This window comes from Syngnathus typhle, linkage group LG12 (assembly GCF_033458585.1).
Source record: "Syngnathus typhle isolate RoL2023-S1 ecotype Sweden linkage group LG12, RoL_Styp_1.0, whole genome shotgun sequence".
In the NCBI taxonomy this organism is placed as follows: domain Eukaryota; kingdom Metazoa; phylum Chordata; class Actinopteri; order Syngnathiformes; family Syngnathidae; genus Syngnathus; species Syngnathus typhle.
The window spans coordinates 3,762,625-3,780,181 of record NC_083749.1 but is presented as its reverse complement, the minus strand read 5'-3'; the positions used below and the strand labels follow the sequence as shown (position 1 = coordinate 3,780,181).

At 40.6% G+C, this 17,557-nt stretch overlaps 1 protein-coding gene across 2 annotated transcripts in view; it reads right to left on the bottom strand.

Annotated features, from left to right (window-relative positions):
* Positions 1-17,557, bottom strand: part of si:dkey-112m2.1 (transmembrane protein 132C) — a 69,701-nt gene that overhangs the window by 1,951 nt on the left and 50,193 nt on the right. For both annotated transcript variants that reach the window (XM_061292548.1, XM_061292549.1), the window contains 5 exons: positions 10,242-10,431; positions 3,889-4,032; positions 2,259-2,467; positions 737-1,019; positions 479-670 (listed from right to left, as the gene is read on the bottom strand). In XM_061292548.1, coding sequence (XP_061148532.1) covers positions 479-670; positions 737-1,019; positions 2,259-2,467; positions 3,889-4,032; positions 10,242-10,431 — 1,018 coding nt within the window. The remainder of the gene's footprint in view (positions 1-478; positions 671-736; positions 1,020-2,258; positions 2,468-3,888; positions 4,033-10,241; positions 10,432-17,557) is intronic.

Here is a 17,557-nt window from a genome sequence, read left to right as displayed (position 1 = left end):
CATTTAATATGATCAGATTGATTTTTTCCTTTTCTTCCATTTTTATCCATCTTACGTTACATGGAAGCAAAACGTAAAAAGGGAAGTCGTTTGGTCTGAACCCTCACCAAGGCTTCGGTAACCCAGTATGCAAACAAACCCTGAAAATAACTCTGAAAAACAATCATATGCACATTGCTTAAAATAGTGAATTGCAAGTGCATCCTAATTATATGAGAGACGGAAGGAAATCGGAGAAAATATCTCCTCAAGACATATCCTTTTCTCTCTAAGGGCAAAGTCAGTTGCCTCGTACCATTTGAAATGATAATGATCGGAATAACAGAGATGTTCACTGCTTGTATATGCAAATCAAAGGGCCCCAATGTAAAGTTAAGAAAAATAAAAGAAACACAGCTTTAATTATCGGCACCACTTGAACTTAACATAAAGTGGCGATACGGTGCATACTAATAAAAAAACAAAAGGGGGTGCTTACCTGTTGGGCCGCTTCAATGACTTCCTGCGTGCTTGCAGTGGCGACAATAGCGCTGTTGCTCCCTGGGCTGAGGTGCAGCGACAAGGAAAGTCCAGAAACCAACTGGACCCCCAGTTCTGTCACACTCACTTTGTCATCCAGCACCTTGACCGTCCTCTCGGCCAGGACCAACGAGGTCAGAGGTGACAGTACCTGCAAAACAACACTTGCTCAGTTTGGGAGTAGGGTTATCGACCAAAAAAAAAAAAAGCACACTACCTGTATTTTGGTCATTCCGGCGCTTCGTCCAATCACGACTTGACCCTCCCACAGTTGCGCAATCTTCGGGTCGTCCACCCTGAGTGAGTCCTTCACCAGTTGCGTCACATCCACCTGCCAGTCGCTGCCTAGCAGGAAGTTCTGCTGACCTTGCTCATCGTCCTCAGTCGTGTCTTCTTCATTTTCCGACACAAAATGGGTAAGAACTTGCAGCTTGCTGCTCTGGTACTGAGGCACACAGGAGTTTTCCGTCTTGTCCTCAGCGGCAGCGTCCTCGTCATACCTGAAGCAAGAGCGAGTTTACATTAAGCATAATCTACTAAAGGTTGTTTTCCGAGGGGTCAACGTCCTTTTGGTTTCTGTGACATTATTATAACTAAAGCCTCTCTGATCTGTCGTGGGGCTCGCTGGATTCCTGACCGCCCAAATAGTCCAAAAGAAAGCAACCTGCTGCTGTGCTTGCATTCTCATTTTGTTCTAAAGGGCACCTAATATTTGGGAATTTCTCTGCCATTTCTTCCGCCCCTGGCATGTACCCTTTGGAATTATTTTATTTTTACAAAGGCAAACATGGTGTTCCTCGATGCAATTTTCTTGTCTATTCTTTCTGTTTATAAAGACTCTTTTTTGTAACCTCAAATGCCCACATTGGCCTTTTATGTAACTGTCTAACACAGTCTACACAGCTTTAGTATAAATACGTAAAAATACGTACCGTATTCCGTTTTTTTCGGCACTTAAACATCTTTGAATTTAAATATTTGTCAAATTGAAGTGAAAGTTTGACCCATTTACTGTCCTGGTTTGTTTCCCCTTATGTGCACGAATGCACCGTATCAACTGGAAAAATACGGTAAATATTAGTTTTAAGTTACGCAAAAGGCAAAATGATGGTTCTGCCTGCAATCCGGTGGTCCAAGAGGGGGGTGGGGTATTGGCGAGGGGTGGTGATGTTTGGGGTGACAGTTTCCATTAAGTCTAACGAGTCACAGCCATTTGAGCAGACCAACAGGCTGACAGGTTAACATGCTGCTGTCCTATCGCTTGGCTTAACTCCGATAACAGGCTCGACAGTCGAAAATGAATTAAGAGTACTGCCTGAGGTCAGGTCATGTTGGGGGTGCTAGAATAGATGATCAAAGATTCCGACGGTTAAACGAGACACTTGTGAACATAAGGTCTACGCTTTTCCATATGCGACGTGAGATGATCTGTTATCAACGCATCTGTTATCGTATGCATCCTCAACGCTATGATGTAATCCCCGATCAGCCTTAGGCAAAGGAGGGTGGGGAATGGGAGGGGGTGTATTTGTGTTAGAGTGCCCCCTAGTGGAGTCTGCAGAAATTAGGAAAAGCAATATGATGGGACATAAGAACAAAATTATGATTTGCTACCCGCAAATACGACAAATCTTATTTTCAAAGTGGTCCATCTAAATTGAAATGAAAATACAAATAAATTGACGGAAATTTTTAGAAACACATAAATCTGTGTCCCAAGAGTTAAGAACACGTCTGACCGTCTTTGTCCGGTAGCGACGGGCACCCTCCATCCTTTGACTTGATTGAGTTCCGGGTCGGCCACGTCGATGAGTAAAGGGAGGCGGGGCATCCACACGCTCATCTCCAGCTGTGCGCTCAGGAAACTGTAGGTGAAGTTGAGCATCACCTTGTTCTTTCCTCGGGTTTCTTTCCCGTTCACATACACGTAGTCGCATCTCTCGGACACCTGTGGGGAAGACGAAAAAAAAAAAAAATGATGGATTCTGGCCAAGAGAAGAAAGTGACAAAAAAACAATATAACAGTTTGCAATCTACGACTTTGCGAAATGGATTTCTCGAGCATGTGTTTGTGTTTGTGTCGCAAGAACGATGACTACGATCCAACGAAGCAGATGGAGCTGGAATAAAAAAGAAAACCCAGACGTGTCTGATCCAACTAGAAAGACAAACAGAAGCTCAAGCTAAATTGGTGAATGGTGAATTTGAACTACAACCAAGTGGGCTGATGTTCTCATATGCGCTTCCAATATGGAGACAAAAGAACACACAACATCATAGATGTCTTTCTTCCTTCTCTTCAAAACACCAGAATCTCCTCATCAGGCGTTCCAATCAAGTACTTAACAATCTGTCCAAGAAAAAAAATTACATTTGTCATTTCATTTCAAACACCGGCGTCATGGTTTGGACAACACACACAAATGTTTGGAATAAATAAGACTGACTTCTTCGCATACAACTTGGCAGAACGATTCGGCGACGGTGTCAAAACATGAGAGAATAAAACTGACACCTTGGGTTCCAACCCACTGTTTTGGATGTTGAGTTCCTGACAAAATGATTACCGTGCTTAAAACAAAAAAGACTTTCATTGTATTGAAAATTGACAATTTGACTGTTGAAATTATAAACGTGTCATATGAGGACTACTGGAGACTTTAGCTACTGGAGAATGGTTTTGTTGCACGCATTTAATTTTATGAATTTTTGGGGGATCTGAAAAGCGGCTTGACTGACTAAACTAGTTTGTATGTATATTTCACCAAAGTTACATTTTAGGCAAATTTCACTTTGAATAAAAACACAACATGCTTACCCGCTATATCAATATTTGACTAAATCATTTGATTCAACACGTATCTTCCACCGGCATTTAGATTTCCAGCCCCTCAGCGCAATGAACTCAATGCAATTGATCCACCGACTTGACTTAAGTGTGCGAGGGAGATTTTAAATGAAGGACAGCGAGGTCACTGTCATTGTGTGTACTGTTACACTCCAGTAGATGATTAAAACCCGCAAGAAAGCTGATGTGTCACTCCGATAGGCTGAATAGTAACTCCTTGAAATCCTTGAAACGTTTTTGTTAAATAAAATATATTTAACAAATTTAATAATAAATAAATTGATAAACAATCATTATAATTATAAAATTATAAAAAATATATCATTAACAAATAAAATAAATAAATAAATTATAAATTAAATATTTATAAACAAAAAAGAAAGAAAGAAAGAAAGAAAGAAAGAAAGAAAGAAAGAAAGAAAGAAAGAAAGAAAGAAAGAAAGAAAGAAAGAAAGAAAGAAAGAAAGAAAGAAAGAAAGAAAGAAAGAAAGAAAGAAAGAAAGAAAGAACACCCTGCTTACCTTGATAACTTGCTCATCGGTTGACCTGCATTCCACCGACTCGGTTACATCCGACACCGAACCGTCCGTTCCCACGGTGACGACCTTTACGGGCACGGCGACCGTTCGACCGGTGAGGACGGCTGTGTTAAGGATTTCGGTGTCCTACAAAATGAAACAGAAATATTCAAATTTTATTGCTCTTGTCATTTTACAAAGTGTATTGCATGCTTATTGTGTCTCATCGGCCTAATCGCCCTCCGGAATGTGAGCCTAGTCTTTCTGCAGTAATCAGCAGGAGCCAATTTCAAATTATAAAAAAAAACTAAACAATTATAGTTCCTGTCAAACGGCGTTCATTTCAGCGATATCACAAGATGCATTAACAAGCGAAAAGCATTAAAGAAGTGGAATGAGATAATGAGATCAATTAAGACAATGGCGTTAATCCTTGAGCCGCCGGCGCGGCGCTAGCGGAAGATCGGCGTTGCTCATCGCGGCTCACTTTCATTAAAAGTCTTCTAAAAAGGAAATGGAATAATTCTGACAGCAGTGTGCAAAAGGTTTTGTCTGATCCTTTTAAAAGAGGGATTTCATTCTGAAGCTTAAAGCTAGACAGTTTGACTCATATTCATAAAGGCGACTTTGTTATTATTATTATTCATGACAGCCAATTTTTGCATTGCTGCAATTGGGTACTTTCCCAACACGTGTCCTGGAACTTTTCTGACATAGCTCGTATTCCGATTCAATACAGAGACAAGCCAACTGAACCTGATCACTTTTGATTTGCAGATCAGAATGAAATATAAGGAGATCTTCCTCTTTTGACTTGAGTCTAAAAGGAAATTAAAACACTTCTTTCAAACTAAATTCCAATCTCACAACCCGATCCCCTCGTAACAACCCTCCTCTATTTTCTCCGCTGAGCGATGAACCCATTTTCTCATAATTGCATCGTAAGACTGAGCGTACACATTTCTGAGTGTGTGCCTATTAAGCACCTCCAAAAAAGTGCACTTTGTATGCTGTGTTTTGTCCCTTTGTGATGGCTGCTTCCACTCAATAAGCCATTACCGATGTAAGAACACAATGAAAAACAGGGCCAGTAATGAGCATTCAATACTGACGTTTGAAACCAGACAAAATATTTTTGATTGAGTAAGTAATAGCCGGCACATCATCCAGAAATTCGGTAAGAGGACATAGTGGAGTGCCATAAAAAGTAAGAACTTTTCTCCACTCCAATTTCCCTCCGTTTGGCCGTCAAAAGTAAAAAACCCTCCCGCGGTTACGAGGAGCGGAACTGCACGTCTTATTTGCGCTCTGATTGTACCCCGACTTCGTGTTGCCAAATTGCAAAACACACATCGTTTGTGATGCCAGCAAAATATGAACCGCAGGACCCCTCCGACAAAGGCAAGAAGCATGTATTCCTCTTCAGCCAGCAGCTTATCTTAACAAGCTCACAATCATGGACAGAGGAGAACAATAGGAGACTGCACCTGATAAAAAAATCATGTTATGCCTTTGCGTAACTGGGGTACAATGGCGGGGAGCGTCGGGTTTGAGATAAAGGATGCCGGACCGACAACCTGCGGTGGTGCAGAGAATAACGTATTTAAAGTGTTCAATTAAATTTTCCGTGCATGATCAGCCTTTTTTAAGATTATGCCATAGTATTTCAGAATCAGCACATTCAAATCTGGATTTGGACTTGACCACTCCAAAACCTTTTTTTTTTTTTAAACCCATTTAGATTGTTGATCATCCAAATGAACTTCGGCTCATGATTTTCTGGTAAAAAGCAGAAATTGATCGCAGCAAGTCATCCAGGTCCTGGAGTGACTAAGCAGCCCCAGATCGTCACACGAAAGTGACATTCCTAAACATACAAGAGTGTCAAGAGCAATTGGGAGTCCTTTTAATGTGCAGGTGTCCTCAATTTGTCCATGCAGCATCTTTAAATAAGTGGGTAGTTAGGATTTAATCTGAACGTTCATCATGTAAGAAGCAGCATAATGAAATCAATCATTACACCCGCAGATCAGCATTTGACTGTGAATGCACGAATCAAAGCAGCAGGGTGCTTCGAGAAACCCACGTCTCAGAATGACGACTAGGATTGCAGTATTTACTACCTGCTGTACTAAAGTGGTTCACAGCTATCAATTATCAATAAAAAGTCAATTTCCACCTGCATAGCACCACGGCCAGGATCAAATAGAACAACCCTCAGCCGCTTTCTGCAGATAAATGAAAGCAAGGGCAGGAGCATGAATCAAACCTGAGGTTAAATTTGATCCTTGGTCAAAGACGGGTGATGCCATAGTGTTAGGTCTTTGCAGAATGTAATTTCAGGGCAGTGGCGTAACGGTAAACTATGCTGACTCGGAAAATGTTGACCAGGGACGCCCTATGTCGTTTTCGGTGTGTTGAGGCTGTCAAACAATTTAGCGATCTGGATTGCTGTAGAGTATTTGCCACCTCCTGTCTCATTACTGGGCAGTGGTGATGAGCTACATTTAACTGGAGGGACCTGGTAAGCTAATGTTAGCATGAGCGTTTATTTTTATTTTTTCCCAAAACCTACAGAAATCAAACAAAGTAGATATGGTGACAAAACCGCTCGCCCAATAAGCTACCAGCGGTGCTTTATCGTAATCATACCATATACCACGAGTGGAACTTGCTGCGCCCTCTTGTGGCGTGCTAAAGAATCACAGACCTAACTGAACAATGTTGTAGTGTTTTTTTTTTTTTTCTTTAAAGTAATTATGGTCCAGCGCAGTCAAAAGACAAACAGTCTCCTTTTCGAGGATGGATGGTGTAAGTTACATTCAGCGGAATTGGAACATTTAATTAATTAGCGGATTTCAGGGGGCTTTAAAGACAAGAAATTATTTAATTAACTCAGGCACAATCTTTTCTGCAATTAAACCTCGTTGCATATATCATGTTGTATACATGTTTTTATGAGCGCATGTTCAAAGGCACATTTCTTCTCAGGCACTTACTAGCATTTGCTATTTTCCACGCCAAAGACTTAAAAGCAGGCTCAGGGGCACTCTGCCATGACCGGGAGTAAGAAACATCGCTATTGATTACAAAAATTAAATCAGGAGCTAAAGTGATTTATCCTATGCTCATTAATTACATATTGATTCACGACGCAACCCGTTGGCCTAGTTATTGTATTCTGTGAGCGCTGGCTGCATTAACAGAGATTAAATATTGAAAGCGTTTAAAGTAGGTCAAGGAGGTCATGTGTTGTTTGTATGTAACTTATTGCCTTTTTTTTTTTATGTCAGCTTTATTTCCAACAAGCAAGACATTTTAGGTTAGTGTAATAGTTTTGTTTATTATGTACAGTGGGAAAATATACAACCTGTTTTTTTTTCTGTGCCAATTCAATCAGTTCAATTTAACACTGCATAAGATAAAATCAGAATGGATCCGATTTGAGAATAAAACGGTTCCTACATTTGGGGATAGTACAATACGTACTCTCTGAAGTTCTCTTGGTTTTTTTTGTGTGTGTGTTTTTTTTTACGATAATTGCTTAACATAAAGGAGGGAACTGCAGAGGTTAGCAAAGATAAATAAGTTGGTCCTCATAAAACCTGTCCACATTCAGAGTGCTCCACTGTGCAATACGCCTCCGGTTCAATAAATCACTTTGAACCTGCACTGACAAGACGGGGTGGGGGGTGGCTGATAGGGAGGGAGGGGGCGGGCGGAAGGGGGGGAGCTAAGCAAACCCAGCCAGCAAAAGTAAGCAAACAAACATAACTACAAATTATAGGACGGACAGGATTAGCTCCAAATTAAAGTCTGACTGGCGTTTACAGAGGCTGCATTCCATGGCCTTGATAGGGGAGGGGGGGGGGGGGGGGGGGAATAAATGAATGGTGCAAGCTGGAATGTGAATTTAGTTGAAGTCTCTCCCTGCAACACCCACCAGTTCAACACATTCATGCTGTCAAGATGTGAAAGATGCTACAGAGGGCTATATTGGAGAAAATGAGCCGAGCAGTTGTTGGCGCTCAGAAGCAGCTTGGCCGAAATAAAAGAAGCAAACTTTTTTTTGTAGATGGATAGAAAGTTTCACAGATTTGTATAATTGCGGTGGGTTTTATTGTAGAGATGGAAAAACACATGCTCAATAGGGTTCAAGTCTGTGAATTAATTTGGCTAGCCAAAAATCTCTCTAGTTCTTGAACGTGTTGTGATCTAAATCTTTTTTTTTCATCTAAATCTAAGGAATCGGTTCTAGTATTTTTGGACGGGTCAGTCGTTCTGATCATGTCAATTAAGGTCACTGTGCTTTTATCTCAGAAAAAAACATACAATGCCTTTTAGCTCTTGTATTGCCACTCATGATTAAATTATATCAAAGTCCAGTGATGGCATATTACATTAAGGTGCATTAAAGGCTTTTTGCATTAGTAGCCTCCCTCAAAACTTTCTTATATAATTTGAATTTATATGGCCAGAGTGTCACTATAAGGTTTGTGTGCTTTTAAATAACATCTAAATGGTTATTTCCTCCACACAAAAAATTTAATGTACCTTTCTTTCATTTTACATTAGACACACAGCAACCCTTATAGGCTGACGAAACAATCTCGAGAAGCTACGCTAATAATATGGCAGCCATGTCTTAACTTTCTAACCCGCCAGGCTCTGAGGTGAACTGTGAGAGAAATACAAAGCTCACAAGGCCTCTCGTTTGCTCTCTTTGTCTTCATCCCTTCCTCTCAAGACGCCGCTGTTCAGGATTATCAAACGCTCAGACGACGCTTAGCAACCTCCGCCCCGAGACGAATGAGAAATAACGTTTCTAAAATAACGGGGGCTAAAGACAGAGAGGTAAAATAAAGCTCTGTGTAAGCACAACAGGATTTAATTAAGCTATAAGTTGCACTGCAGCCGCACAGAGGTCGCCGAATGCTGACTCGGAGAAACTTAACATGCGAGCGGATAAGCCGTTTATGCTTTGACGTTTCTTTTTCAAAAAACAAGGTGTATCTATGTGATGCAAAGCTGCCGGAATATCCAAGCATGTAAATGATGTACATGTGGAGCGTTCCCCCCCCCTTCAGGCTTATCTGGTTCTCGACATGGTCGCCCGTTAATTATACTGTCATCGTTTTTTTTTTTCAGTCGATCACGATTATGGCATCAATCTTGCGCGGGCAGCATTTGGTCAAACCCTAATTATTCGAGATAAATGCTCTCGATCAAGCCTGGTAAAAAAAAAAAAGCAAATGTTGGGCTTCTTACTAATGGCTCTGATTATATTACGAAACAGCCGGCTGGCATCGATTGAATCGGAAATGGGGTGATTTCTGAAGCTAGGAATACAATCCTAATGATCGCATTTGGGATGTACAGTAAAGCGATATGGGCCCCGCAGTGGATGTCTTCCCTAATGAGAGAGCACGGCGCAGCAAGAGGGAGATCAAAAATTCATGGAAGGATGTGATAAAAGTAGCCCGCTCTCAATTGGCGTGTTCTCAACATGTTCCGCCTTTTAAGTTGCTTAATAAAACGCCTTCGCCTTGTCTCCCGCCGTCCAACTGATTGGCGCTGCGTCACCCGCGCTGTTCAGATCTCTCGTGGCACGAGGCAGGTTACGGAAATATAAAATATAATAGCTAGAAACTATAGGATCCGTCTTACAGCGTTAAACCGGATCCTGCCGCTTGTCTCCTGCATGTTACTTGCTTTGTGAAGACACTTTTTATTTGAATAAAGTTACAGTAGTCAATCAAGTCACGATTCTCTTAATATCAGTATGGGGCAGATTAATGACAGTTGCCTTGATTTTACAGCACATATAAAAGACCCGAGTCCTGGTTTGTGCTATCAAGCGTGTGCCAAAATGAAGCCAGAAGCAGTTGGAAAGTGAGTCGTCTGGCCTTCGAGCGACAGAAGCCCTGCTGAGCCCTTGAAACGGCAACGGAGCTAAACGATGTCATTGGTGGTTCCCACCATTTATTTTATTTTATTTTAATAATAATTATAATAATAATAATAATAATGAATTATATTTATAACGCACTTTACATTCAGAGGAATCTCAAAGTGCTAGGTGGCAATATTAATTTAATTCAATTCAATTCAATTCAATTCAATTCAATTCAATTCAATTCAATTCAATTCAATTCAATTCAATTTAATTTAATTTAATTTAATTTAATTTGACAGGGACAGTGTACATCAAATGAATTTTTTTTCTTGACTCGGTGTCTTGATTTGGCATTCTAAAATGACGGAGATTTTTTTTTCTTCAGATTATATTCGCTTTGCCTCGCATCTTGAACTGGTGGGGTGAAGAGAATTTGAAGGCTCGGCTGCCAACTGCTTACCATGGCTAGTGGTACAATGCCGCCCAGGTCCTGCGGTACCAGGCGGATGAGTGTCTGCACCTCACTCGTCTGGGTGCGGGTGAGCGGATACTCCACCTGCCAAGTCACCTCCCGGCCGCCTTCGGGCACCATCAACCCGTTCACCTCCAGATCCACCTGCAAGACGCGCTGGTAGCCCCCCGCTTCCCCTCTGGATAGAAGCGAGAAGGGAAAAGATGCGAGTCAGGATGGATTTAGATCGTAACAAAAAAAGGACGGTGGGCGAACAATGAGGGAAGATGCGGGTGAAAATGGGAGATGGCAAGTATGCAAAGGCAAAAATGAAAAAGCATAATGAGGTAGAAATAAAGTGAGAGGGAGGAAATGGGGAGAGGTAATAACATGGGAATGGATGAGGTGAACAGACGGACAAAAATATGATCATGGATTAAGTGGAAGGCGACAAGGAAAGATAAGAAAAAGAGGTTAGCTGAATAAATGAAACACAGGAAATTGAGGGGAACGTTAAGTGAGACATCCGTAAAGGAGGACGAAAATAATTGGTTTGAATGTGAATTTGAAAAGAAAATAGATGAGACCCCGACGCAAATGACTCAGATTGCCTTCAAAAGGTAAACAACCGCACAAGTAATCGCAAAAGTCTTCAAAAAAACGGAAAACGACAAAACTCTTGATATTTATGCAATCGCAAATTTTGTTAATGAGAGGTCAAACGTCTTCATGTCGTTGAATTAGGGATAATGAAAGTCGAATCAAAGTCGATTCGTTGAGAGTCGAAGTCGATTCATTGGTAATAATATCAATCGTTTTTCAGGGCAGGAGAAAGATTCGAAGTGGCACAAACTCGTTTCACGTTAAGGCACATTTTGATAGACAGTTTAAAGAAACAAATGGAAATCAAAGATTTTCACGACTAAGATGGAATTTCACTTTGAGCCGCTGCTCTCGTTCCTTGAAGGTACCGCCGCTATGAATCTTTTAAGACCAGCATCGATCAGAAAATCCAAAGGCCAAGAGCTCAGTCGTTATGCTCAATCGTCGCTTAATCGACTAATCGGTTCACCCTCGAAATATAATCGTTATGTTTGAAGTACCGGCATTCTTCAACAGTTTTTTATTACGTGTCGGTCACTGTGAACGTTTTATTCAGAAAGAAATGCTACACTTTTCAAAAAAGAATTAATTCCAAACTCAATCCACCATCTTCTCTCTGAGGCCAATGAAACAAAACATAACTAAGTATGCACCCGTGTTTCCTGCATTTTATTTCCAATTTGTGATTGAAGTAGAATGTTATTTTTCAACGTATTTATTTTCGATATTCCAAACAAAAGAATCACATCAGTCTGAAATAAAACAGCCCTAACCAGAACAAATTGTCACAGCCAAGCAGGACCAAATTTGTAGGGGAAAGCAGTTTGGAACTTCCCATGGAGAGGCTGCCAGCCCCCAAAAAATTATACATATTTTCTCCGAGCTAATACAAATCCAAGCAAAGTAGAAAAACAATGAATACTAAAACAGCTGCCCATGAGGTTCTATTAACAATAGTCAAAGCTTCTTTACACTTCCATACTGATTTGCAATAAATGTCCGAAAAAAGCTGCTCACAGAAGGAGTAGGAAAAAATATTTTGAGCACACATTGCTTTTGGATGCAGAGGCAATGTTGACATTTCCCTGAAATGAAAGTTTCAAAATGTTGAGTTTGGTTGGAATGGCCACTTCAACCTGAGTGCAATGATGGATCCGGATTTTTTTGTGTGTTATGGCTTGAAAGAAATCAGGTGGGAAAAAAAAAATCAAATAAGAGCAAAACAGTACACACTCTTGCTCATGTCTCCTACAAAAATAGCTTGGAACATTCTTTGCATTTCCCCAAAATTCCAATAACATGGCTGCCCTTTTTCACAGTGCTGATTATAGTCAGTATTTTTACCCAATGAATATTTGAACTCGATTAATCGTCAAAATAATTGATAGATTTGTCAATTACTAATCCAAATAAATGCAATAAGTGAAATCTCCAGTATAGAATTTTTTTGTCGCATTTAAGACCCTTTTTTTTTTCAAAGGTCTTTCACCATACTTCGGGACAGATGGCAAGAGTGCTGGTAATCGCCGCACTGATTATGTGATTTATACTCAAGATGTACAATTAAAGGTCAATCAACTAAGTGGAACAGCCAGTGATTAGAGCCTGAACTTATCATTCACCTTCCGACTCAATCAATCTATTTCGTCTTTATCCTTTTCCAGCCATCTGCAGTGCCATGCTGTTACCGTTAGATGGCGCTATTCAGAATCTCTGGCCTCATATCCTTATCCACGTTTTCATTTTGGATGATAAAAACGTGCAGCTATTAAATTAAAGGTCACACAGAATTCTATTGGGTCACGGCAAAAGACATGCTCGAGGACATCCGAACAAAATGGACAGCAAACAATCTGTGCTGTGAAGAAGCAAAAGAACCAGCGACGAGGATCATAGCGGTTCTCATGACGTGGTAAACCCATTTTACTTTTTTTTACGAGGGGGCTGATAGCTTGGTGTCATGACACAAACAAAGAAGCCTTTCAAAAGAAAACCGACTTCATTCAATTACTGTACGATACGTTTCAAACTGTCACAGCAGAAATAAATAAAAGCGCCGCACCGTCGGACACAGAAGAGGACGATGAAAGAGAGGCAGACAAACACAAAAGCTTCCCGTTAAACACGTTGAAATGTTTTCCTCACGTCGAACACCTGAGTGGATATCTCCTGGCTCCGTGAGAAAGAGAGTGAAAGGAAAAGTCGGCAGCCTGTCTCGGAGACTCGAGTTTTTTTTCTGTTGTGCAACAGTAATTTTGCGAAACTGCCAACAATGATACAAAAGGCATGAATATGGTCCACAGAAGAGAGTCAGGTTGGGAGGGGCGAGAGGTGTGCTTGTTTGGACTAAATCTCAGAAGACTTGAGACACTTTGCAAAACTTGGAACTACCAGAAGTAATTAACGTGTGACTTTTTTTTTAAATTACCCGATAATCATGATCATAATCAGGGTTTATGAAACAATCTAAATAATTCCTATGAGTTATTTTGTGATTGACAAGCCTAATGCACGTCATCAAATGTGTCCAAGTAAAATGCAGGTCAGTGAAAAGAACATCTGTCTGAAAATGCATTTCAAGGAAGCGTATATGTTTAATTATGTAACTTGTAGACAGAATGAATTATGTAACCTACCCACAGCTGCTTCATTTCAAACTTGACAGCCGCATTTGCGCCATAACTGATGTTCCCATTGAACAAATTCATCAAGATGTTGAATATTGTTCAAAGTAGGACTTTTTTGTTTTCCCAAGTTTACTTCCGAAGGAGTAAATTTGTGCTGGCTCAACTTTCTCCATGGTTTGCAAGACGTTCTTATATGCAACATTATTCTAGCTCAAAGATCCAATCAAGATCTGTTATGAAATCATTCAATATCTAGTTTTGCCAAACACGGTAACCCGAAGTTATTTTCAGCTCCTTTTTAAAATTGCCGTCTAGTTCTAATGGACTGACTTAACCCTAACCCCTAACCTGATTCAATTAGAAGAAAACTGGTAGCAAAATACCTAAGAAAAATAGTCAACCTGAGGCACAGATTGTCCAGTTGTCATAGACACCAACAAAGTACATGGCCATGGCGAGGGTACACAAAAAAAGCTCCAACCCATCTGTCAACACATTTGGAAAATATTTTTTTCGAGTGCAAAAGTCAATACACATCAGTTAAATTAATCCCCCCCCAAAAAAACCTCGTACTCTACGTTCAACTACCTCAAAAAAACAAACTCGGCTATTTTTATACGTGAAGAAGATGGTTCCTGTTAGCACGGTTGCTTTAAAACAATGTCACGCTAGGCTAAAACAAACGCGATAGATGATGGATGTTTGTGATCTTGGCGATTTAAGCTAATTGCCTTGCGGTTTTATCTACACAGCGACCGTGTGGTGAGGGCTTTAATGTCTACTGTGCATTTCTTGTTTGTCTAGGACTCATTGGCAGCTCTCTCTTGCTTTCCGAGCACGACTTTCTGTGATTACATGGGTCATTTGAAATTGCAGCTGTTTTAATTACTTGTAGTTCATTTTGCACAGATGTGACACTGTAGCGTCCTTCAAAAAGAGAAGAAACTTTGCTTCCAGTGCAGTTGCCTTGAAACACTGTGTTACTTGTTAGCTGTGTTGTGTTACTTGGCATGCTTTATATCCCAAAAAATACGGTACTTTTTAACGTTCTTTATATTTATATTGATTATTATATTAATATTTTTTAACATCATATATGTATATATTGATTTTTTTTTAGACATACGTTGAAGGCTTTAATCTCTCATTAAGTCTGCACTCCCGACAAAGTCAACATGGTAGGCCAGGACTCAGGTGGTGCCCACTGCCCCATGGGGAAGAGGTCAAATGTAGATTTGCCTCTTCTTCATTGCCATCTAGTTCGGCGGCAGATACGAAGGTCGCCTCGCATTAATCGAGGAGTTCAACGGTCACTGACCTCACTTTGTGGGCATGAAATTAGATCACGGTGGAGAAGGGGGTCATTATAATGTAATGATTAATAAATTGCTATCTCTTGGAGCAGAAACCTTGTGTGAGTCGGATTGTGTGTGTGTGTGTGTGTCTTTTTCCCAAGGGAATCTAAGCTCCTATCTAATGAGTTTTAGCACATCAGGTCTAATATCTGTCTCCTCCCGCTGGTGATTCGGATCTGAAACCCTATTAGAAGTGTGAGAAGCTGCTTCTATTTGACCTGGGTCGATTTAGAACAAAATAGTTTCGTGTAAGGTCTTTAATCAAGCCTTTATATGCCCTGGGAGGATTTTGGGAGGATAGTAGAGCCAAGTATACTTGAAAAAGTGCGACTTTTACTTCTTATCGATACTGACCGGTTGACTAAACAACAGAGACATGAACTACAAGATAGTTGTTCCTAATAGTCCGCTTACACGGTTCTGGCCTTGTGTTTATCGAAGGGTGGGGAAAGCTTTTCGGCCTCCGGGGATGCCTGTTGTATGTCACGGCAAACATAAACGTTGACAGACGATATGATAATGAAGTTCATTAAATTGAAATCATGTCAACGGGTTTGTGGAATAGAATAGAATAACCAAGTTTTGAATGGTGAAGATTTCCCTGAGGAACCACCAGAGCAATTCGTCCCTGTCGGTATGGATTAGTTTGCTTTTAAAGGAGATCTGCACCGGGATCAGGGATACACAAGTACTTCAATTTGTACATGTGTCACTGTTTTCTGATCTATCTGTATAGCCTGCTCAACCAAGATCTCAAAGACTAAATTAGAATTGTTTAAGTAAGACAAAATAAGGACACGAGTAAGAAGGGAAGAATATAAGAATGCTGATGAGACAAAGATGGACGTATGGCGTTGGAAGGAAATTATCAGTTTGAAGGATAATGAGCAAGGGAAGCCACAAATGAGAAAATAATGGCCAGCAGAGACAGAGGATGCCTTTACTATTTCAGTCTCTTCACTTTCCTCTCTTGACATTGTAACGTTCTCCGTTTTTCTTGTGGTACTGCATTTCAAATGTCTAATATAAAATAAATGGTTCATAAAATGGATGGATGGATGGATGGATGGAAGTCTTTCGTCGTACATTTTTGGGGTAATTATGAAAAGAGCAGTGATTGCACTGATGCTTTGGCTATATACTTGCAGAAGATGGCTGTAGGCTTTTAGCAGTATAGTAAGGATGGCCATTTTACTTCAGAGTAGAATATCTTGTCAATTAACGGAGAACTGTCCAGCTTCGGAAAATGTAAGCCTACTTGGTCACTTAAGCAACACAACTACAATCATCTTTCAAATTGAGGGATTCTGAGAACTGAAGGTAATTGCACGCACTCCTGATATTGAAAAATCAGAAGGGGAAAAACTGGAACTGTATTCATTTTCTACTTTATGTGCCGCGAGTGTATACCCTTAATCCCCTTGTCATTCAAGGAGCAAACACTTTTAACAAAATCTATTTTGAGCCACCCTGATCCGCCAAAGTCTTTTGAAAACGCCGACCACTACGAGTCACGCTAAGCAAAGCGATTACAATAGCCTGTAACACAACCAATCACTGTATAAACACTGCTTATTCCCCTTTATTGATTTCCGTGAGCCGTCAGAGTGTTAGTCAAATTCTCGAGAGGCGCTCATCCTCTTATCCCGGACAATAAGATTAAGCAGTGTAACTGGCTAATCTCCTTCCTTTGGAGCTTTAACTCCTCACCACAAATGTCACTTTTTCCGACATATAGATGACAAAGGATGAGATTGCCATATCCACACTGTATCTGCCCTTACAGTTGCTGCCTAATCCCGTCGGGTCCGGCCATACTTTGCTTTTTTAAAAAATCTATCATCTTTGTAGAATTAGATTTCGACCCATTGTGTTATGCCTGCTCATATATGCAGGACTGTTCTTTCTTTGCGAGAGTGGCTCTGAAGAGCATCGCCGGAGTTCAAGATAGCCTTCATAGGGTCAGGCGCTTGACTATAAGAGCTAGCAACAAACCTGTATGCTTGTGCACGGCCCGACATAACCCGATGTGAACCTGTTCTCAATTGTGTATATTAAACCTGTGTATCAGGACAAGGTTAATAAGAATGCTGGCCCAATCGGACCATTCTCTGACCTGAATCCTTATTTCTCCTTGACCTCATTAACGAGACAAGAACACAGTCCCCTTGCTAGCTGCCAGCAATCAGCCAACTAGCTAGCTACTCTCACTTTCATTCTCAAAGCAGAATTATTTTTTAAATAAATATTTCCTAATCTTAAAAATTACGATAATTCACACATCTGAATTATTTACCAACTCAAATAACAAATGTTATGTCTAAATTCAACCACACATAAGACGTAAGGGAATTGAAGGTGCAGAAAATTCCATGACAAGTTGTGGATGCACAAAGTGTGACTCAAAGAAAGATCTGAAACATGAACTGCGTGGCCTGTGATTCAGAGGGCTGGTTTATCGCAAGATGAAGTGGATCAGAGGATCTGAGTCTAAGGTTCCGGGGGCAACAGACCTGCCTTATCAAACAAGACCAGACTCCCTGGCCAATCTCCACTTTGTCTGTGGGCAAGTCCCCACCAGCATTGGTTTTGGCTGCTGATAAAGTGCAAGTGAGAAGGCACAGAGAAGCTTTGGATAGGCTTTGATCTGACTTTAAAAGTGGTAAGTTTCAGAATAAATACAGCCAGAAACGAGACAATCTGCTTTTAAAATCACCACTGCGCAAGTATAAAGAGACTT